General features: G+C 45.2%; 1 protein-coding gene across 1 annotated transcript; it reads right to left on the bottom strand.

Moving 5' to 3' along the window:
* Positions 1-5,036: 5,036 nt before the first annotated feature.
* MMP8 (matrix metallopeptidase 8) lies at positions 5,037-16,909 on the bottom strand. Its single transcript, XM_008055966.2, has 10 exons — positions 16,808-16,909; positions 14,696-14,940; positions 13,863-14,011; positions 13,650-13,775; positions 10,873-11,034; positions 8,539-8,656; positions 7,204-7,337; positions 6,418-6,571; positions 5,306-5,409; positions 5,037-5,146 (listed from the first exon to the last, which is right to left on the bottom strand). Exons 1-10 carry the CDS (start codon positions 16,907-16,909, stop codon positions 5,043-5,045), a joined length of 1,398 nt encoding a protein of 465 aa, XP_008054157.1. The 3' UTR covers positions 5,037-5,042.
* Between the last annotated feature and the right edge of the window lie 5,294 nt (positions 16,910-22,203).

Below are 22,203 nucleotides of genomic sequence, written 5' to 3'. Positions count from 1 at the left end.
GCTTTGGAAGCACAGAGCTAGCACAAGTCCACATCAACCGGGATGTCGACTGCCTCTTCCTTTCTACATCGCCCTCCTATGGCAATGCCTCATGGTCCAGGTCGCTTCTCAGGCTCTAGCCATTGTATCTGCATTACAGGTGGAAGGAAGGAGCGAGTCAAAGAAAAAAAAAAAGCCCTAGTCTCTTTCTAGAAGCCCCACACAGCACTCTGCTTACACATTTTGGCTCAAAATAAGTACACGGCCATAGCGAGCTGTGAACAAGGATACAAAATGTTGTTTTTTAACTGGAGGCATTGCGACCTCAAATGAAATTGGGGTCTCACTGCAGAAGAGAAAGTGGAGAATGGGAGTTAGTAGTCTTTTCCACCCTGAGATTTTTCCGTGGTCAGTAGCTGTAAATTCCCTCCCCCTGGGGGGTGTAAGTTTCTCCAGGGAAGACTCCTCTGATTTCCCATCATTTATTTATTTATTTATTTTGAGTTGGAGTCTCACTCTGTTGCCCAGGCTGGAGTGCAGTGGCCGCTCCCGGCCACCGCAGCCTCGACCTGCCAGGCTCCGGCGATCCTCCCGCCTCAGCCTGCTGAGTAGCTGGAACCACGGGCGCACGCTACCATGCCCGGCTCATTTTTTGATTTATTGTAGAGATGAGGTCTCACCAAGTTGCCCAGGTGGGTCTCGAACCCACAGGCTCAGGCAATTCACTCACCTCAGCCTCCCAAGGCACGGGATTACAGGCTGAGCCACCAAGCCCGGCTCCCATCATTTAAATCTCCCATCAACAAAGCTCTGGCGCCCCGTGTCACCTCCCCTTGGGACACCTCTGCCAGATTTGTGTGACTCATCTCGCTCTGACCAAGTACTACTTTAAGCATGGGCTGTGCATCTTTCTGCTTTCTGCCCGGGGCATTGGACAGAAACAGGAAGGTAGGCAGCGTCTACCTGGTTACACCACTCTCTTAGGGCAACGAGAGGACAGCTCAGAAGCCTAAGAAAGTTAACACCCTTAGGACAATCCTCACCCAACAGGGGATGGGAACTGTGGGATGATCGTTCTAGGGTGGCAGGATTCTTTACAGAGAGAGACGGGACACCGAGGCTTCTTTGCCAGGAAGCATCATTCGTTCGTGCCAGCACCGGCTCAGTGGATTCACACGAAAAGGCTGAGCCCCAAGCGCCTTATATACATTTTTAGCTCCTCTGTCCCCCCATAAAGCTACATATTGGTAACATACATTGTGATTGGGTGTTTCACAGCTTAAGGTTGCAGCAGGGTTACACATGTGCACTACAACTTGGGCCACAGTCCTTTTGTTATGACCGAGTAAGGGAGAAGAAGCTACGCCAGCAAGTTGAGTTTAATTAATTGTGAATTTATTAATGTGTGGGTCAAGAGTAGGAATGAAAACTCTTGACAAATTGGTGCAGTTTGTGACAAGCTTTCTAGGTAAAATTTGCAGCATTGGCTACATAGCAACTTAGTGACCATAGCAACTATTAACTAACAGCTTGGCAACCAAAATGGGAACCTCGATTGTCAGGGAGCTTTGATTAATTTCATGTCCTAGGTCTAGCCAGTGCCCAGAAAGCCCCTGGAGTTCTGCCATTAAGATATAGCTTAAGGTAGCTACATAGGACAAGGAAGAGGAATCCTTATACAATGGAGTTACCTTGGTTAGGTCACTAACAGAATATAAGAACAGACTATGAAAATGCCAAAGCGTAACACTTGATTTCAGTTAACAAAGCATGCGATCACATGCAACTTATGACGAAGGAGTTCTGGAACGGTCAGCAGGCAACGGTCAGCATAACCTGCCCAAAGGAGACAAAGCTGGGGGTCTGTGGTCATGGGAACGTTACTGTCATCACACGTAGCCATTGATTTTTAGGTCAGGCAGGTAACTAAGATGAAAGTTTTAGACAAAATTGAGTAAGTTGGTTAATATTATTATTTTGTTAGCCATTTGATTTTATTAACTGATTTGCTTATTTTACTTTCTCTCTAACGTAAGTTTTTTCTATTCTGGGAAGGCCCTTCTCTCTTTGTGCTAGGAGGGCTTTTTCTCTGTTCTGGGAAGGCCCATATCTTGTTGTGCTAGAAGGGTCCCTGCCTCACCAGGCTCCTGTCCACGGGAGATGTGAACAGTTGGAAGCCCCTCTAGGCTTCTCTGGAGCCCCCGTGGCATTGAGACTCGGTTGACCATTGTAGAAACCTTGATAACACATTCTTGTATTGGCTTTCCCTCCTTGTCTGTCTCATTCTGCTTGCTACTTCACTCTTGCTTCCTGGTATCATGTCTCAAAGAAAGTAATTGTATCAAGGACTTTACCTAGTCTTTGCTTTTGAAGAAACTCAACCTAAGATAAAAAAGAATCTCATCATTTACATTCTAAGCTTAGATCTTTACATCTCTTGCAAGCACCTACAACATCCATGTAACAGTCAGAAAATACCACATGTTGTCAAGAAGAAAATTTCTAGAAAAGGAAGAACTCTTTAATTCTTGATTATACTGCATACTGAAGTTTACTTTCTATGACTCTGTGAAACGGGGCTGGAAATGTGAGATCCATTCTCATCTAAAAACTGTGTCACTAAGGTTTGAGCCAAGAGTTTATTATAACTAGCTAGCACAGCTAGCAGGTGTTCTGAGAAGAGGCATCTCTTGTTTCCATGCCTGTAAAAACTGACATCATAGGAAGTTTTAGAAAGCAGGAGAGTCTGAAACTGACTGTACTGAAAAATAGAATGTCCAGTTTTTTTTTTCTTTGAGTTGGAGTCTCACTCGGTCACCCAGGCTGGAGTGCAGTGATACACTGTTTACGGCCATTGCAGCCTTGACCTGCTGGGCTCAGGCAATCTTTCCCCCTCAGCCTTCCAGGTAGCTGGAATCTTCAGGCATGTGCCACCACACCCGGTTAATTTTTGATTTATTGTAGAGACGAGGTCTTGCTATGTTGTTCAGGCTGGTCTCAAACCCATGTGCTTAGGCAATCCTCTTGCCTCTACCTCCCAAAGTGCTGGGATTACAGGCATGAGCCACCACGCCCAGCCGAGAATGTCCAGTTCTGACAGGTTCCCTTCACACTTGTTACATCAATGCGGTGAATTGCATATACATCTCGTTTACTTTTCCTGGCATAGCACCTGGAACTTCAAGCAATTAATTATTGCTGAATAAATGAATGAATGGAATATAGTAATACCAGTTTCTGCTCTCTCGTCTTGTAAAATAAATCGAGAATAATGTGCTGACATAATTGAGGAAGTTTTTTCAGGACATTAAATACTTACAAAAATATTTCATAAACTGTGAAGCAGTATCTAAAAATTTATTATTACTATTATGATAATTCTGACAAGGGAGCAAATGGCTGCAAATATAATTAAAATATGTCATTTGTTTTTACACTTTAGGTGAAGTATGTGGTGATATTTTTAGAAATTAGAAGTAGATCACAAATCAGTTATTTACAATAAAAACCTTTAGTTTGAACTTCTTTAATAGATACTTTTTGAACCAGAACAAGGTGCCACATTAATTACCTGTGGGATTTTAAAACTTTAACAGAGAAAGGAAATAGGATGTGCTAGTGAGAAATGTGCTTTATAATCTACATGTTTATTGTGTAATAAGCGGCATTACATCCTAATAACTGCAAATACGACATTACAATGATTTTGATGCCTGGGCTAGCTGGACCTTATGGTTCTGTGAGTCCTAAAGCTTTTAAAAGAAAGGATGTGTTAGAAAATGTATGCACTTAAGCTCAGGTTAAGGCAATTTAATGAAACCCATTGTTCATAAGTTTAGTAAAACGTCTTTGTTCAGGAAACCCCAGTTACCCGTAGAGCGGGCCTTCCTGAACCCCCCAGGAGATAAAGGACATAGGAACGACAGGTCCAACTAGCCCGCTTGCTTAGTCTCCAGAAGGGGAGAGTAGGGAGGGGCAGGAGAGGAAGAGGAAGGAAGTTCTTCATTCTGCTGCTTCCCTGGGAAGATGCCTGTCATCTTCAGCAGGGGTTTGGCGTTGGCATTGGTGTTGACTTGCTTTCTTAAGTGCATCCCAGGACATCTCACTGTGTTGAACACATTGTGGCTAGGGCTGCTGTAACAAAGTACCTCTACCTTGGTGGCTTGCGACAACGGTAATTTATTCTCTCACAGTTCAAGAGGCTGAAATCCAAACAGGTGTCAGCAGGGCATGCTCTCCTCTCTGAAGGCTTTTGGGAATACCCTCCTTGCCTCTTTCCAGCTTCTGGCGGTTGCTCACAGTCCTTGGCTAGGAGATGCATCACTCCAATCTCTGCCTCTGCCTTCACATGGCCTTCTCTCCCATATGGCTATGCCTCTTCCCTTCTTATAAGGACACCGGTTGCAATAAATTTAGACCCCACCTCAATTCAGTATGACCTTGTCTTAACTAAGCACACCAGCCAAGACCCTGGTTCCAAACAAGTTCATATTCTTAGATACCTGGGGTTAGGACTAAGGTATATCTTTTGAGTGGCACAATTCAACCCACAAAATATGTCACCCAACATTTCTTTCCAAGAGTAGAAAACAGAATAACATTTTCTATAAGGCAAGGGGGTACTGTCTATGTTGTTTATAATTCTTACTTCTAACCAAAGCCCAGTGCTAGATTGCGTGTAGAGGATACACAAAAGACCTATTTAAAGAGATAATGTAGAAATATATAAAATCAGGCAAGCAAGTAATAAAACAATGAACTGTAGAAGTCAGATAAGTAATGGTATAGTGAATACTAAGGAGACAAAAAAGCCTTTTTTCCTTTTTGTGGTGATGGATTTACTAACCTAAGATGGAATCCATAAGAACAGAATAAGTCTCTGAGAAGAGTGGAATATTCTGAACATATTTCCACTGAGGAAAGTCTCAATGAAAACAGTAATGGAAATGAACATGACTTAGTATTGAGAAAAGCATAGACAGGACACACAGTGCATTTGCAGGTTGGACTTCCCTTCCACATTTGGAAAACGGGTGCAACCATATTTGTTTTTTGCTTCAACTTTATCTACAGTTCAGCCATCTGTTGCTTCTGTCAACCCTAGTAACTCTGTGAGCCTGAAGATCAAATGCATAAAATCTCGGTCCACTGAAGAAAAAGAAGAAGTCTATAAAAAACAACAACAACAGAGAAAACATTTTTAGATTTAGCTTATAAAAGAGCTCAGATGCCTTCAATTAAAAAACCCTGTCCCCTTTTAGCATTCAAATGCAAAGATGCTGTTTAAAAACATTAGGCACATTTATTAGGCTTTTTTTCTACTTACAATTCTGTTGGAAAACTGCATCAACTTTGCTTTCTATTCCTGGAAAGATACTTAGTGTACTTTTGGGATAACCTGGTTCCATAGTTTGTCTTTCGTTATCATATCTGACCCAAAAAAAAAAAAAAAAAACCACATGATTTAAGAACAGTGCAAAACATAATGATAACAGTTTTTAAAAATCACATATACTTTACTAAGTACCTTCAGACATATTTTCTCATTCAGTCCTCAGAGTGTCCTAGTTGCTAGGACTAAGAATGGTTAACTTCTCTACTACCCAAGGATATGTACTTATTTATAAAACATATTGGTATTATTAATTCTTTTTTTTTTTGAGTTGGAGTCTCACTCCATCGCCCAGACTGGAGTGCAGTAGCCACTTCCAGCCACCGCAGCTTCAACTTGCTGGGCTCCAGCGATCCTTCTGCCTCAGCCTCCCAAGTAGCCAGAACTACAGGCATGCGCCACCACGCCCGGCTAATTTTTGATTTATTGTAGAGATGAGGTCTCGCCAAGTTGCCCAGGTGGGTCTCGAACCCACAGGCTCAGGCAATCCACTCACCTCAGCCTCCCAAAGGCGTGGGATTACAGGCTGAGCCACCGAGGCCGGCTGGTATTATTAATTCTGAAATAGGTTTCTGATTGCTGACACAGTGTCATTTCCAAAAGAATAGCTTATATTTCCAAGGCTGTTACTTAACTGGTACACAGTGTCTCTCTCTATGTGTTTATGTGTATAAATGTAAGTAATAAATTCAACCTGGGCACCAAATTCCGCAGGCTTGCGTGTGTCAGAATTTAACTCCTCAATGAGAATTAGCTAAGTCTTTCTTTGCATCTCAGTCTACTACTTTGTTAAGGTTTGCTCTGTTTCATAATACAGAATCCTCAATATTATTTTGTGGGCCTTTTTATTTTATAAAAATGAAATTTTCAAAAGCCATGGTAACATCAATCATCTTGTAAAAAAGAATATATTCTCACTATAACCTGTCAAAGACTACCTAGATTTTTAAGATTTTTTTCAGATGCTTGATGGTTAGTGGTATGTAGACAGTGTAGAGAAACACAGATTTCAATTTGTAACTGAAAAAAAAACCAGTTTACTTTACCTCCAGAATTGGTCATTGACAAAGAAGTATGTTTTACTTCTGAAGTAAACGGCTGCATCAATTGCTTGGACATTGCTTGGGAAGCCATAGTTTGAGATATCCCTGGGGTAACCTGGCTGAAGGTCATAGCCATTCATTGCCCAGTACTGGTTGCCTGTCAGTGATTCAGGTTAAATATTAAATAAAGCTCTTCCATTTTTGCAAAATAACAGGTACCACTTCTTGGTCTTTGCATAACTTCATGATAGAAGTGAAAATGGAACAAATAGTCTTTAAAAGGTGAAGGTATTAAAGTTAAGCTCTTGGTGGCTATGGTAGTCCTAATGACTTACCAGTACCTTTACAAAAAAATTTCAAACTCTTAGTGACATTCAGGGGCCTGCAATTGAATGTTCTAGCTCACGTGACTTCTCCAATGAAACTAAATTAAAGCCTTGAGGAATCTTTAAAAATTATGTCTAGGTGGAAATTTTCAAAAGCCATGGTAACATCAATCATCTTGTAAAAAAGAATATATTCTCACTATAACCTGTCAAAGACTACCTAGATTTTTAAGATTTTTTTCAGATGGCCTACTGTGGTTTTCCCATTTTGTCATTGAGAAAACAGGCCCTGCTCAAATTCACATAGTAGTTAGTGGCCCGGATGGTCCCAACCCTGGTCCCGGCGAAAGCCTGGCCAGCATGATGCTCTTAGTGGCTCAACTCTGCTAGACCTGAAAGCGACCACAAAGTCCTGTTCCCTCCCTTCAGGCAGAACCAAATCAAGAAAGCTTTGAGAAGTTACCTTTAAATAGAAAAACCAGGTCCCTATCCAAGTCCTCATACGCAGCTTGTATACTATCTGGCAGGGCTGGCCAGAAGAGAGAGATGAAGTTGAATTCGATGCTTCGTAGCTGAGGATGTCTTCTCCAGAAATACCTGATGGAACAAAGGGAAACACACACACACACACACACACACACACACACACACACACACACACACACACACACCCCTAAGTAGGCAGCTCCTGTGATTCTTGAGCTTGTATGACCCTTATAAAGACTGCTGGGACCTGGATGGATTTAGAGTCTGTCCTACTCAGTGATCTATCACAGAAACAGAAAACTAAGTACCACATGTTCTCACGCATCAGTGGACCTTGAACAATGATCATAATCCTATAGGAAAGGGATTGGCAGTAGTGGGAAACTGCCAGGGGAGGGGGGCATGCCTCATCAACAAGGGTACCTGCATAATGAACACTTGTATGCCTAACCCTGAATTGTACCCTACATCTTTACAATAAAAAATTAAAAAAAAAAAAAAGACTGCTGGGAAGGCATAACAATGCAGTAAATGCAAAGTTCCTAGCACAGGCACCAACACATGGCTAGTCTTTATAGTGATATTGAAAAAAATAGTTTACTTTACCTCCAGAATTGGTCACTGACAAAGTATGTTTTACTTCTGAAGATAATGGCTGCATCATTTGCTTGGTCATTGCTTGGGAAGTCATAGTTTGAGATATCCCTGGGGTAACCAGGCTGAAGTAACCACTCTGGTGAGTACTTTACAGTTTTTGGAGGCAGTCACAGAAGTGATCTTACTTGATGACATTTGGCACAGTCCCTGCCTCAAATCTTCTTTTGTTAGTATCTTTCATGAATGCTCCCACTAAATAATGAGACTATGCTTGTGTAGCCGTCAGTGAAAGTCACACCAGGTACACTCAGCATGCAATGCACAATCACAAAATAGCCAATGGGAAAATAAAAATTTCAGCCAGTCAGATGACTTCCTGCGTATCTAGTTCAGTGGTGGTTTCTGCCTACTTGACTGATTTTGGATCGACTCGAATGATGTTTTGGTGTTAGGCAAACCCAGCTACGAGGTTTCCAAGCAGCCGTCACCCATGTCTATTCACATCACCACAGACATCTGAATGTTTGTGAATATTTTAGTTTTCTTTTCTTTTCCTAGATGTTTTGAATTATCCCCCAAAACCCCTCAAAATTCTAATGAGATGCATATGTGTAGAATTCAAAGGAAAAGGTAATGAATGTGTCACTTAATTAGAATCCAGGTTTAAGTTATGCCAGTAAGAGAAATCAAAGGAAGGAACAGATCAATCGTGTACTTGTCTCTAAAGAAAAATATTTCTCCACGGAGGGTGGTGATAGCATCAAATGTCAATCTTGGGTCACAGGTTCTGGGTGTGCTTGGTCCAGTAGGTTGGATAGGGTTGTCCGAAGGTCCTGGAAAACAAAACAAAACAAAACAAAACAAAAAACCTCTTTATAAGCCTAAGCAGAGTGTAAGTCAGTGAACTTCAGATATGATTCAGAAAGGTACAGTATCTTCATGTGAAGACAAATGTAACCAGATTATCCCATAAGGTGTTCTAGTAACTGCATATTTGGCTCTCTTAAGGTTTTTGCTTGTTTGTTTTTCAAATAAGAGTAATGATGGTTTCTAGGGTCAGTTCCAGGTTAAGTTGTGAAGTAAAGATATTTGAATTCTATGCCCCCCCTTTAAAATTCTAATTAAATTCTCTCCTGTCTTGGTTTCTCTTTCTACGTTTTTCGCCACACTGTAATCACCAAAACCCACTTTCAGGAAAGGAGCTGATATTAGTCCTTTAGCATAAATCTAAGTCAAATTTTAGCATGACCTTCTCTATAAATATTTGCATTTTAATGTGCTTTCTCGTTGCAGAATGACAGGTGATGCTAAGTTAAGAGTTAAGTTAAGAGAACTTAAAACACTGAGGAGCAAAGGAAGCAGTGAGAATAGGACTCATCCTTCCTAGAAATCCGACTGTCACTAATACATTCCCTGGCATGGTAGCCTGGCATGCTTGATTTTATGGGGCTGTCCCACCAGAGAGGGGAGAGTGCTTTCTCCAATTGTGTTCCACTGGATTCCATTCCATCCCACTCCATGTCACGCCATGCCTTGCCACGCCACTCCATTCCACGCCACTCTCTCTCCTCCCATTCTGTCCCACTCCACACTTTTTCAGAGAGCAGGAGATCCCCTCTGGTTTCCTGTTTTACTCTCAGCCCACCAGAAGGCAGGAGGGCACGAGGGAACAGAGATGCAAGGGTCTTAGCCAGGAACCTCGTGGCTAAGGGAAGAGCCAGGTAGCTCTTCTAACGCAGGGCAGACGGCCCGAGACCCACCCCTGAAGAGCGTCAGTAGTGCCTGTAAAAAAAAGTCTCTTTTCTCTCCATGTTCCACTACCATTTCCCTTCCCCTCCCAGACAGCTATTTCAGTGTGCCTCGCTTTTTCCATATGTCTGTGGAGATTCATATCGTGGGTAATTTAATTTCTACATTGCATAATATATATCATTATGTCTCTTTTTTTAGAATAAAAAATATAGTTTATTTAAAAGTAAATTAGAGAGAGAAAGAGAAGGGAGAGAGAAGATTCACCTCCCCATGGTGGGGGAGGAGACTAAAGCGAGGAAGCATGGCGACAGCCATAGCTTGAAGAGCACATGGCCACACCAGAGTCTAGCAAGGCAATGGCCCATTATGTTTCTTTTTCGCACAGCACAAAGTTTTAAAAGTTGCAGCGACCTTACTGCCACATGTGCATCTCATTCTGTGCGACTCCCTGCTGCATGTGGTGACACACACTCACCGCATCTCACCTGCACGCAGACCCCCAGGTGCCCTCCAGCTCTGCCACCAAACAAGACTACACCCCTCACATGGCTTGTGCACGGCCCCTGATGGACTTATGCAAACATTTCTTTGTGAAATACTTCTGGCTGGGCATGGTGGCTCAGCCTGTAATCCCAGCACTTTGGGAGGCCAAGGCGAGAGGATTGTCTGAGCTCAGGGATTCGACACCTGCCTGGGCAACTTAGGGAGACCTCACCTCTGCAATAAATAAAAAAATTAGCTGGGCGTGGTGGTGCATGCCTGTGATTCCAGCTACTTGGAAGGCTGAGGTGAAAGGATTCCCTGAACCCAGGAGATCAAGGCTGTGATGGCTGTGAGCATGCCGCTGCACTCCAGCCTGGGCAACAGAGTGAGACTCCAACTCAAAAAAGAAAAAAAAAAAGAAAAGAAAAAGAAATGCTTCTAGGAGCAGGATTGCTGTAGGTCAAGGGACAGCCATGCCTTTTTAGAATGTATAAGATTGGAAAGTATAAAAAGGAAGAAGAAAAACAAGTCCCCACCATCCAGAGACATGACCGAGAACCACTGTGGTGCATTTCTTCCTAAACTTCTCTTTAAGGCAGCAATAGAGACTCCGGTGTCCCCCACCCCTCCCCTACTCTCATTCCTGCCAGGCCTCCTTTGGCCCATGATGTATTATTAGGGATTTTCAGAGTTCAGTTTGAGCTTGGCCAGAGCACAGAGCTTGTGAGAAGTGCGGAGGGACAGGTAATCAGATCCCGGGCTTGTGGGCCTCTTCCCAGGCCGCCTACCCTGCAGGACTCCTGGCTGGCCTTACCGTAGATGGCCTGGATGCCGTTGATGTCGTCTTGAGGGAGCAAGTAGGTGCTGGGCTCCCTGAAAGCGTAGTTGGGATACATCAAGGCGCCAGGGTCTGAGGAGTGAGAGAGCCCCAAGGAATGGCCGAATTCATGGGCAGCGACAAGAAACAAGTTGTAATCTGAAATGCAAGCGTGGGTGGTGAGTGGCTTCCTGTGGATGGAAGGGTGGGTAGAAATAGGGTCTCCAGGAATGTAGCCCCCCAGGCAAAACTGCCAGGAAACAACCCTTCCCAGATGCTGGGAGCAAGGTGGGGACTGGATGAGCGCGACCCACTCATCAAACCTTAGAGCCAAGAAAATCTTCCCACGTTTTGTGGATGTGGATCTGAGGCTTGGAGAAATGGCAGTGCGAGCCATGGGTTTCTAGAAACTTCTCTCGTGCTCTCCCACCCACCCTCTCCAGTGTGCTAGCCCCTCAGCTTCCTTAGCAGATCCTCAGTGAGCGATTCATCAGAAAAGAAGCCTTGCAGGCAGCAGGGCTGCCTCCGATGAGGACAGGCTTGCCCTGGCCTCTCGTCACCCACAGCCTGGTCCCGGCTTTTCCCTGCTTCTGACTTCTCCAAATATCTCCAGGAATTTGCCACTGGACGGAGACGAACGCAGCCTCTGATGGCTCTCTTTCCCATCTCGTATCTTCCATGAGCACCTTGCCTTTCACAACTGGGAGCTTCCAAACTTCCAAGGATCCCACTTGCTATCCCATAAAGACCACGCCCCCAGGGCTTTGCCGACCTCACCTGGCTCCAGCCGAGATTCCAGGGCTTGACGTCTGACTTGAGGCCTTCAGCCCAGCCAATCTATGCCACCTCACAAACACACTGCATTTTCCTACATGCCCACTTAAAAAAATCCTTATAGTTGTAGAGAGCTTACCACGTGCCAGGTAGCATAGCATCATCTAAACCTCACGACATTTTCCTGAAGTCTTATTAGCAATACTTTTATAGGAAAGGAACTGAAAAACCAAGTTCAAACCAAGAAAAATGAGGGTGAAAAATCATCAAGAAACTTCAAAGCCAAGTGAAAGTATTTGGACCTTATTTGGTGCAGAATACGTAAACACTCGAACTTTTAAGGAGAGTGATCTAATTCAAGAAACTTGCTGCCATGCTAGGAAGACTTGGAGGGAGAGGAGATCAGAGTTGAAGAGTCCAGTTCGAAATCTGCATCATTCGTTCAGGTAAGAGGTAACGATCATCTGAGCTGGTGGGGAGGACACGGGAATATGAAGCAGTGGAGAGTTGGTACTTATCTCGGTACACACAGCTCCTCGTGCTGGGACTCAGGTAGAAAGACACTCACAGTATACGTGCTGAGAAAATGGAGGAGAAACAGGACCAAGCACAGGTAGAAGGTGCCTTTCCTAGTATTTTCTTTTTTTTTTTTGAGTTGGAGTCTCACTCTGTTGCCCAGACTGGAGTGCAGTGACCGCTCCCGGCCACCGCAGACTCAACCTGCTGGGCTCCGGCGATCCTTCTGCCTCAGCTTTCCGAGTAGCCAGAATTACAGGCACGCGCTACCACGCCCGGCTGATTTTTTGATATTTTGTAGAGATGAGGTCTCGCTGCCCAGGCGGGTCTCGAACCCGTGGGCTCAGGCAATCCACTCACCTCAGCCTCCCAAAGGCGTGGGATGACAGGCTGAGTCACTGAACCCGGCTCCTAGTATTTTCTAAAAAGCGTTCTCTGGCATATTGCTACCCTGCGGCCTCATGAGATACCACATGCCTGAAAGCCTGTTCTCAGCCTCTTCTCTTCCCTTCAGACAGTCCAGCCCTTGTCACCACACAGCTTCTCCCGAAAGGAGTAACTGGTGGCACAGAGCAAGTGCTCCTGAAAAAGAGCTTCACAAAGGAAATGACTAGAAGAGAGAGGATATGGCTGCTGTCATCTACGCAGGATAATTTCTAGTCGGGTGTGGTGGCTCATGCCTGTAATTTCAACATTTTGGGAGGCTGAGGCGACAGGATTGCTTGAGCACAGGAGTTCGAGACCAGCCTGGGCAACATAGCGAGACCTCATCTCTTCAAACAATCAAAACATTAGCTGGGTGTAGTGCTGGGTGTCTGTAGTTCCAGCTACATGGGAGGCTGAGATAGGGGAATCGCCTGAGCCCAGAGGTTGAGGCTGTTTTGAGCTGTGATCATGCCACTGCACTCTGGCCTGGGCAACAGAGTGAGATCCTGCTTTAATATAAAAAAGAATAATTTCTAAATAAATTTCAAAAAAAAAAAAAAAAAAGGAAAAATAGATCCTTTTCGAACATCACCAAATTCCAGGATATTAAAAGGGAGATATACCTTAAAGCAATGGTCAACAAACTGCTCCTGCAAAGGGCCAAATAATAAATATTTTAGGCTTGGTGAACCAAATAATTTTCTGATGCAATGACTCAGCTTTGCCACTGTAGAGAGAAAGTAGCCATGGGTGATACACAAATAAATGAATGTGGCCCTGTTCCAATAAAACTTTATTTATACAAATAGGGGCCAGGCCTCGGATTTAGGATTTGACCATGGTCTGTGTTTTCTGACTCATGACATAGGAAGTGAGGTCAGTAATTTCCTTCAGGATTTTTTTTCAAGCCTAAGTTGACTTAGTATCTTGAAGTAGAAAAAATTTCAAACCATCAGTTTGTGTGAGTTTGACATGTTATAACTTTGTGCCTGTGTGTGTTCTAATTCAGAAAAGATGAGTTTAGAAGCTGCCCGTGGACATGATCTTGGTTAACTCACTGGCGGAAGTTTTGGTCCACGTTTCTTCAGCATCAAAATGAGCGTCTCCTCCAATACCTTGTCCTGGCTGAAAGGCATGAGCGAGGATTCCATTGGGTCCATCAAAGGGAGAATTGTCACCGTGATCTGAAATAAAACGATTTACGTGAGGTCTTTGCTGAGTCTCAGGTTAGCGACGGAAATCAAAACTGAGCACGGCTGCTCTGAGTTTACCTCTTTGGACAAAAGCGATCTTGATGTCTGGTTCTCCCTGTGAGATCCTGGTGAATCTCAGAGGTGATGCATGACTCCAGAGTTCAAAGGCTCTCTCAATAGCTGAATCCACGTCAGCCTCTGACAACTGTGGGGTATAGTTTATAATCCTTCAAAGTGAGAAGGTATGTGAAAGGTCATTATCGTTTTGAACAGTAGTCTGTCAACCGACCGCGTTGTTCTATTTTGGAGTGAGGGACACACATGATCTGCTACCATTGGAGAAATTATAAGGAAGAAGGAGCAAGCCTCAGGGTTGAAGACAGATGTGGGTGCTGAACAGGTCACTACATGTCTTTAAACCTCAGTTTCCTTATGCATAAGATGAGGCTAATAAAACAGTATCCCTCTTCCCATAAGGCTGTTGCAGAGATTAGATACAGGTAAAGCATTTAGTTCATGACTTGCCAGATAGTAAGAGTCCACAAAGATTAGCTATTATTATCATTATCATCATCAAGATGTATGAAAAATGGGATTAGAGTCTTTCTGGCAACGACTAAGCCTTTCTTGGGTGCTGAAGGGAGTGTGTAGAGACAGCCTAATATCTCCATTGTCCTCTTTAGATTGTTGGAGAGGGAAGACTTGAACAGTTTTGGAGTGGAAAGGACCCATGGAATCTCTACTCTTTCATTCTCACACATTCACTATTCATGCCCAACTCATTCACTCTTCAAGGGTAGGGATGTTTATCTGTTTGTCCCTGGTGTAAGTCCAAGAACACTGTCTGACATATCGTAAGTGCCCGTCCATACAGGCCAAGTGGATGAGTTCTGAAACTCCAGACGCATCACCTGTAGGTCAGGTTAGTGTGTTTCCACTTGGGGTTTCCTGGGGTCAGCATGAAATCACCCCTGTCTGGCACCCCGCAGCGAGGCTTTTCCATTGTCTCCAAAGTTTCCGCATCTGGCTTCCCCGTCACGTTCAACCCGAAAAACCGCTGCATTTCTTTAAGCTTTTCCACAATCATACTGGTGCTGTTCTTTCTCGCAGACCGATATCGGCTGCTCGGTAGTTGGTAGAACTTTTCTAGGTAGTCCTGGACAAAGACACACAAAGAAGGGTGCTCACTGGGAAATCACCTGGGCAAATTGCGGTCCTTTCTAAGTCACCGTGGAGGTCAAAGCCACAGCAACAACAACATAAATTTACAGGTTGACTTTGGGAGAAAAACGCCTTTTAGAAAGAATACTCCCTACGTTCAGTGCTCCAATCAGTGGTTATGCATAAAAAAAAGGTGTCTCCTGAGGGCTGAGGGCAAAGTCACACGTGTAAAATGCTACTGTACGGTCTGGAGACTGCCTGCTTATTTTTATTAAAAAATCAGAACTAATTAGCCAGTGATGGTGGCGTGTGTCTGTAGTTTCAGCTACTTGGAAGGCTGAGGTGGAAAGATTGCCTGAGCCGAACAGGTCGAGGCTGCAGTGGCCGTGATTGTGCCACTGCATTCCTGCCTGGACGATGGAGTGAGAGTCCAACTCAAAAACAAAACAAAAAATTAGAACTAGCACTCACTGACTTCTTTTGAATTTTTAGTTTGTTAGTTGTATCAGTGCAGTATCTCTTTTTTTTTTAATCCTCTTTTCACCACTGCAGAAAAGATTTGAACATCCTCAAGAAGAAATGGTGGCACAGAGAAGGGAAGAACTTGTCTGTCCAGTCCCACAAGAGCAGCCTCAGTCTCTCTTAATGATCTAATCACTTCTTAATGACCCCACATCCCAACACTGTCACACGGAGGTTCCAATTTCCAACACAAATTCTGGGGACACACGTAGGTGACATGGAACAGAGCACCAGCTTTGGAATTAGACGGTTTTGGGTTCAAATCTTAGCTCGACCTTGAACTAATTATGAGTACTGGACATATTATTTATCTGATTTAAGATTCACTCTTGTTCCCCAAACAAAATGGACATAATAATGCCCCCTCACAGGGCTCTTGTGAAGATTAAATAAGATGATACTTGTGATGTTTTTAGCATGCATGATGCCTTGCTCAGAGTAAGCATTCGATGGACTCTAGCTATTGACCCAGGGGTTACGATAACCAGTGCAAGAAATACCTTGTCCCCCAGTAAGCAACAAAAAATGATGTCCATCTAAAGCTGCAATGCTAAGCAAACTGTGCATGAGAAATCTTTGCGTTTCCTAAAAATTTGGCCTGACTTTCATACAGTGAAACAGTGGGAGGCAAAAAAACGATTGGTTCTGTTTTTGTGATGCTTCCAAGAGTGTGTAAACCGTCTACAATCTGATTTCCCAGTGAACTGATTTCTAGTTCATTATAAGCTCCCGTCCTCATGCTCTTTCTTCTGTACCAGAAATTTGTGGCTGCAAAGAACATGCCCATCTAGGAAGCACCAGGCAGATAGTAACTGGGTTGCCATGTCCCAGAAGGGAAAGTTGCAGGTAGAAGTCACATGCTTGTGTGTAGGGGGGTCAGGATTCAGCCCCAGGAGGTATATTCAGAGAGACGGAGCTGGGAGCCATTGCTTTGGGCTCTGTGTGGTCAACCCCTGCTTGAGTCCCCAGTTGGCCTGGAGTGGAGCCATAGCTGTGGACCTGCAACCACTGGGTCACTCTGGCTTACATTCATGGGGAGGACAAGGGGCTGGAAGAATGAGTGCAGATAAAACCATTCCTTCTAGAAGGTTCCCAGCTGGAGGCAGCTCTATGGCAATCCTGTATTTTGAAGAATTCAGCTTGGTTTCACGTCCAGCTTCTAAAGGGCCCCATCTTTGCCAGCCTGGAGCCCTCTGCATCACTAAAAGAAGACGTTCGACCTCAAGCAAATCACTCCGGGTCATCTCTCTCAGGCTGTTTTCACAGACCAGAGAAAACAACACCCACAAGTTCCCAATAATCAACAAATCAATCACCTGCCTAACTGACAGTTGGCTTACCTGAACCATTGTTGTGCTTTTCTCTTCGGAAGGTGTAGGAAATGCCGTGGCAACCTGCATGTGGAGCAGAAGCAGAAACAGAAGCATCTGCAGACTGAACATGATCTCTTCTTCTTCACAACTGCCCTCCTGGTTTTCTCTCTGCCTCCTGGCTAGGGGCTTTTCCCCCACTGAAGCGTGCTCTGAGGTTCACAGCACCACGTGTCCCCTACAGCTCTCCTGTGGAGCCTTTTAAAACTGCGTCTTAGACAATTGCTGTGTCCGGAGTGTGAGGCAACACAGGGTACCTATCCCCGACAGTTTTGCAATCCTAGAATGTGATTTAGCGCCCCACAACGGGGGAGTCTTTCGACAGAAACGAGTGATAGTCGTTGCTTTTGGGGCTTTTACTGAGCAAAATTGTCTGCTCAAGGAAGAGAAACAGGAGACGAATCCTGACGTTATGAGTGTACATTTTCTGGCAAGGTACGGTGTCCAAGGCTGTGTGGCTTTACGTGGGGGAACATAGTAAGATTAGTGGTACATTCTTGGTATCTTGGAACCAAGAAGTTCACCTGGAGAAACTCCATATTTAGGCTTTCCCACTGTGCGTGGAGAGATTGAACACCTGAGTGTGTTATCACAAAGCAGGCTTTGGGGGGGGTCCCAGATCAGCTTCTGAGGTGGACTTGGCATCAATGTATTAGAAAATCCCTAGTCTGCAAGCTGGATTTTTTTTGTAGGAAAAAACAGGCCGGGCTCGGTGGCTCAGCCTGTAATCCCGTGCTTTGGGAGGCCCCGAGGTGAGTGGATTGCCTGAACCTGAGGGTTCAAGACCCACCTGGGCAACTTGGTGAGACCTCATCTCTTTTCAATTGATTTTCAATAAATCAAAAATTAACTGGGCGTGGTAGCGCGCGCCTGTAGTTCCAGCTACTTGGAAGGCTGAGGCGGAAGGATCGCCGGAGCTCAGCAGGTCAAGGCTGCGGTGGCCGGGAGCGGCCACTGCACTCCAGTCTGGGCGACAGAGACTCCAACTCAAAAAAAAAAAAGAAAAGACAAAGAGAATAATACTGATGGATGATAATAATAAACATTTGCTAAATATTTGATATCCCAGCTGGGTGCAGTGGCTTACGCCTGTAATCTCAGCACTTTGGGAGGCCGAGGTGAGAGGATTGCCTGAGCCCATGGGTTCAAGACCAGCCTGGGCAACTTGGTGAGACCTCATCTCTTTTCAATTGATTTTCAATAAATCAAAAATTAACTGGGCGTGGTAGCGCGCGCCTGTAGTTCCAGCTACTTGGAAGGCTGAGGCGGAAGGATCGCCGGAGCTCAGCAGGTCAAGGCTGCGGTGGCCGGGAGCGGCCACTGCACTCCAGTCTGGGCGACAGAGACTCCAACTCAAAAAAAAAAAAGAAAAGACAAAGAGAATAATACTGATGGATGATAATAATAAACATTTGCTAAATATTTGATATCCCAGCTGGGTGCAGTGGCTTACGCCTGTAATCTCAGCACTTTGGGAGGCCGAGGTGAGAGGATTGCCTGAGCCCATGGGTTCAAGACCAGCCTGGGCAACTTGGTGAGACCTCATCTCTTTTCAATTGATTTTCAATAAATCAAAAATTAACTGGGCGTGGTAGCGCGCGCCTGTAGTTCCAGCTACTTGGAAGGCTGAGGCGGAAGGATCGCCGGAGCTCAGCAGGTCAAGGCTGCGGTGGCCGGGAGCGGCCACTGCACTCCAGTCTGGGCGACAGAGACTCCAACTCAAAAAAAAAAAAGAAAAGACAAAGAGAATAATACTGATGGATGATAATAATAAACATTTGCTAAATATTTGATATCCCAGCTGGGTGCAGTGGCTTACGCCTGTAATCTCAGCACTTTGGGAGGCCGAGGTGAGAGGATTGCCTGAGCCCATGGGTTCAAGACCAGCCTGGGCAACTTGGTGAGACCTCATCTCTTTTCAATTGATTTTCAATAAATCAAAAATTAACTGGGCGTGGTAGCGCGCGCCTGTAGTTCCAGCTACTTGGAAGGCTGAGGCGGAAGGATCGCCGGAGCTCAGCAGGTCAAGGCTGCGGTGGCCGGGAGCGGCCACTGCACTCCAGTCTGGGCGACAGAGACTCCAACTCAAAAAAAAAAAAGAAAAGACAAAGAGAATAATACTGATGGATGATAATAATAAACATTTGCTAAATATTTGATATCCCAGCTGGGTGCAGTGGCTTACGCCTGTAATCTCAGCAATTTGAGAGGTTAAGGTGGAAGGATTGCTTGACCCCAGAAGTTTAAGACCAGCCTGGGCAACATAGCAAGACTTCCTCTCTACCAAAAATTTAAAAAATTAGCCAGGCATGGTGGCGCACGCCTGTAGTCCCAGCTACTCGAGAGGTTGAGGCAGAGGGATCGCCTGAGCCTAGGAGGTCGAGGCTGCAGTGAACCAGGATTGTGCTACTGCATTCCAGCTGGGCAACAGAGTGAGACTCGGACTCAAAAAAAGAAAAGAAAAATTGTGATGTTCCAAACATCCATCCTGTACATATATGACCCCAAGCTATCCTCACATAGCCTTCGGAGGGAGATAGCATATTATCTCCATCTTAAGGATGAAATAAAATCCTGAGAGGTTTAGATGACTCGTGCAAGTCACATGTTTGGTGTGTGGAGGAACCAGGTTTCAGCCCCAGGAGGTATGTTCAGAGAGACTGAGCTGGGAGCTATCATATCGGGCTCTGTGTGGTCACCTCTCACCTGAGTCCTTGGTTGGCCTGGAGTGCGGCAGTGCCCGAGCCCATAACTGGGACACTCTGTCTCATCTTCATGAGACAAAGACAAGCGACAGGGCAAATGAGCTGTCCTATCTTCTCAAGAAGCACGCTGCTGAGAGAGAATTTCCAGACCAAGTGGGGGCACAGGAGCCCACGCTGGTCAGAGACCCTTGGAAATGCACTTCAAATCATGCTACCTGGCCTGCTTATTCTGACTCCACATGCCTGTCGGCGGTGACCAGGCACAGTCTTTGTGCATGTTAGTTTACATCTATGTGCATGTTTTCTGCAAGGACAGGGGTGCTCATGTATGAATGCATATGTCAACAGGGGTGATAGAACCTGTATTAATATGTAAACAGTGTCTTTGTTGGAGGCGTTATGGGAAGGAGTTTGGTTCCCTCCTGATGCCACTTAGGAGTTTTGCAAACAATCCAGAGAAATGTTTCCTGAGATGGAACATATCTGGGCAGCAGATTGGTGGTCATGAATGTAGATTGCCGGGTGCTGTGATGGGTACTGGATTATCAAAGATAAGTCGGAAGAGGTTGAGGTACAATGCTGTGGGAATCTGCAAGAGAGAGCAGTGGTCGGGGGAAGTGATATAGGAAGCCTACCTGAGGGAGGTGATATTTGAATGGACCCTGAAGGAGTGTTAGAATGTGAACACTGCGGAGATGTGGCAATCAGTTTCTCGTACTAATGTGGTAGCTCCCCTTGCCTCAAGTTGTTCAAGCTGTCCTAAGATCATGGTCATGTTAATCCTCCCTGGGTGTATTGCTTCATGCAGCTTCCTCCACGTTAGATCTTTAGCTTAAAAAGCCCTTAATACTCAACAAGAATGCCTTAGTATTGGTCTAGTTGAGTTATTTTGATGCACTGGTATGTTGACAAAGTTTATCAATGTACTTCTGACTATAACAACAAGTGATTTATTTTTTTAATAGTTTTGAGATTTTTATTTTATTTTATTTTTTATTCTTTTGAGTTGGAGTCTCACTCTGCTGCCCAGACTGGAGTGCAGTGGCCGCTCCCGGCCACCACAGCCTCCACCTGCTGGGCTCCGGCGTTCCTTCAGCTCAGCCTTCCAAGTAGCTGGAACTACAGGTGTGTGCTACCACGCCTGGCTAATTTTTTTTTTTTTTTTATTGTAGAGATGAGGTCTCACCAAGTTGCCTAGGCGGGTCTCGAACCCATGGGCTCAGGCAATCCACTCACCTCAGCCTCCTGAGGTGCAGGATTACAGGCTGAGCCACTGAGCCCGGCTTTTTTTTATTTTAAAGATGCGGGGTGCAATTCAGGGTTAGGTATACAAATGCTGATCATGCAGGTCCCCTTGTTGATGAGGTGTACCCCTCCCTCCCCTAGCTGTTTCCCTCAACTGCCAATCCCACCTCTCCTAAGCCCCCAACCCCCCGCAGTTTTCCCTTAAGAAAGGGAATGGCAGGGGCAATATTATGATAATTACAAGTGATTTAGATGCGAATCCAAAACTTTGGTGAAGCCCATTCTTTTTGTTTGTTTGTTTGTTTTGTTTTGCTTTTGAGTTGGAGTCTCACTCTATTGCCCAGACTGGAGTGTAGCGGCCGCTCCCGGTCACCGCAGCCTCGACCTGCTGGGATCCGGCGATCCTTCCGCCTCAGCCTTCCGGTAACTGGAATTACAGGCGTGCACAACCACGCCCGGCTAATTTTTTTGATTTATTGTAGAGATGAGGTCTTGCCAAGTTGCCCAGGCGGGCTCGAACCCTCGGGCTCAGGCAATTCACTCACCTCAGTCTCCCAAGGCGCGGGATGACAGGCTGAGCTACCGAGCCCGGCTGGTGAAGCCCATTCTTTGGTGTTTGTGGAAGTGCTGTGTTAAGACATGGGTTTGGGAGGGAGGGGCACACCTCACCAACAAGGGTACCTGCATAATGAGCGTTTGTGAATTGTACCCCACATCTTTAAAAGAAAAAAAAAGACATGGGATTGTTGGACTGGGTCCCTGGGGAAGGTTGTTGTGTTTGTGTGTCCAGGGCCCCTGGCGCTCTCTTGAACCCTTTCCCCACACCTGACCACGAGTGCATCCATGGAGTCTGTGCCTCACCCCTTTCCGGGACCTAGGACCCAGGGTTCTCTCTGTCCTCTGCTCAACTATCAGTCATTTACACTTCAGTATGAACTTATGGGCTATTTGCCTTTGAAGTGGATTTCTTACTAGGAAAAACAAACACACTCTTTAAAGTGAAGGCTTTGTTCACTTAACATGAGTTTCAGAGAATGCTAAGAAGATGGACATTTTGTTTTTTTAAATTTGTATTTTAAAGATGTGGGGTACAGCCAGGCTAGGTGGCTCAGCCTGTAATCCTGCGCCTTGGGAGGCTGAGGTGAGTGGATTTCCTGAGACCGCGGGTTCGAGACCCGCCTGGGCAGCGAGACCTCATCTCTACAATAAATCAAAAAATCAAGCCGGGCTCGGTGGCTCAGCCTGTCATCCCGCGCTTTGGGAGGCTGAGGTGAGTGGATTGCCTGAGCCTGCGGGTTTGAGACCCACCTGGGCAAGCGAGACCTCATCTCTACAATAAATCAAAAAAATTAGCTGGGCATGGTAGCGTATACCTATAGTTCCAGCTACTTGGAAGGCTGAGGCGGAAGGATCGCC

This window comes from Carlito syrichta, unplaced genomic scaffold (assembly GCF_000164805.1).
Source record: "Carlito syrichta isolate Samal-C Ts95f unplaced genomic scaffold, Tarsius_syrichta-2.0.1 Scaffold302054, whole genome shotgun sequence".
Classification (NCBI taxonomy): Eukaryota; Metazoa; Chordata; class Mammalia; order Primates; family Tarsiidae; genus Carlito; species Carlito syrichta.
Note: the sequence above shows the minus strand (reverse complement) of the source record. Positions and strands in the feature narration are given on the sequence as shown.

Coding starts and splice junctions, on each gene's coding strand:
- MMP8 (XM_008055966.2), bottom strand. CDS start 16,909: ATGTTCAGTCTGCAGATGCTTCTGTTTCTGCTTCTGCTCCACATGCAG. Junction 13,776..13,862: donor GATCGCTTTTGTCCAAAGAG/GTAAACTCAGAG, acceptor GTTTTATTTCAG/ATCACGGTGACAATTCTCCC. Junction 11,035..13,649: donor GTGGACCAAAACTTCCGCCA/GTGAGTTAACCA, acceptor CTTGCATTTCAG/ATTACAACTTGTTTCTTGTC.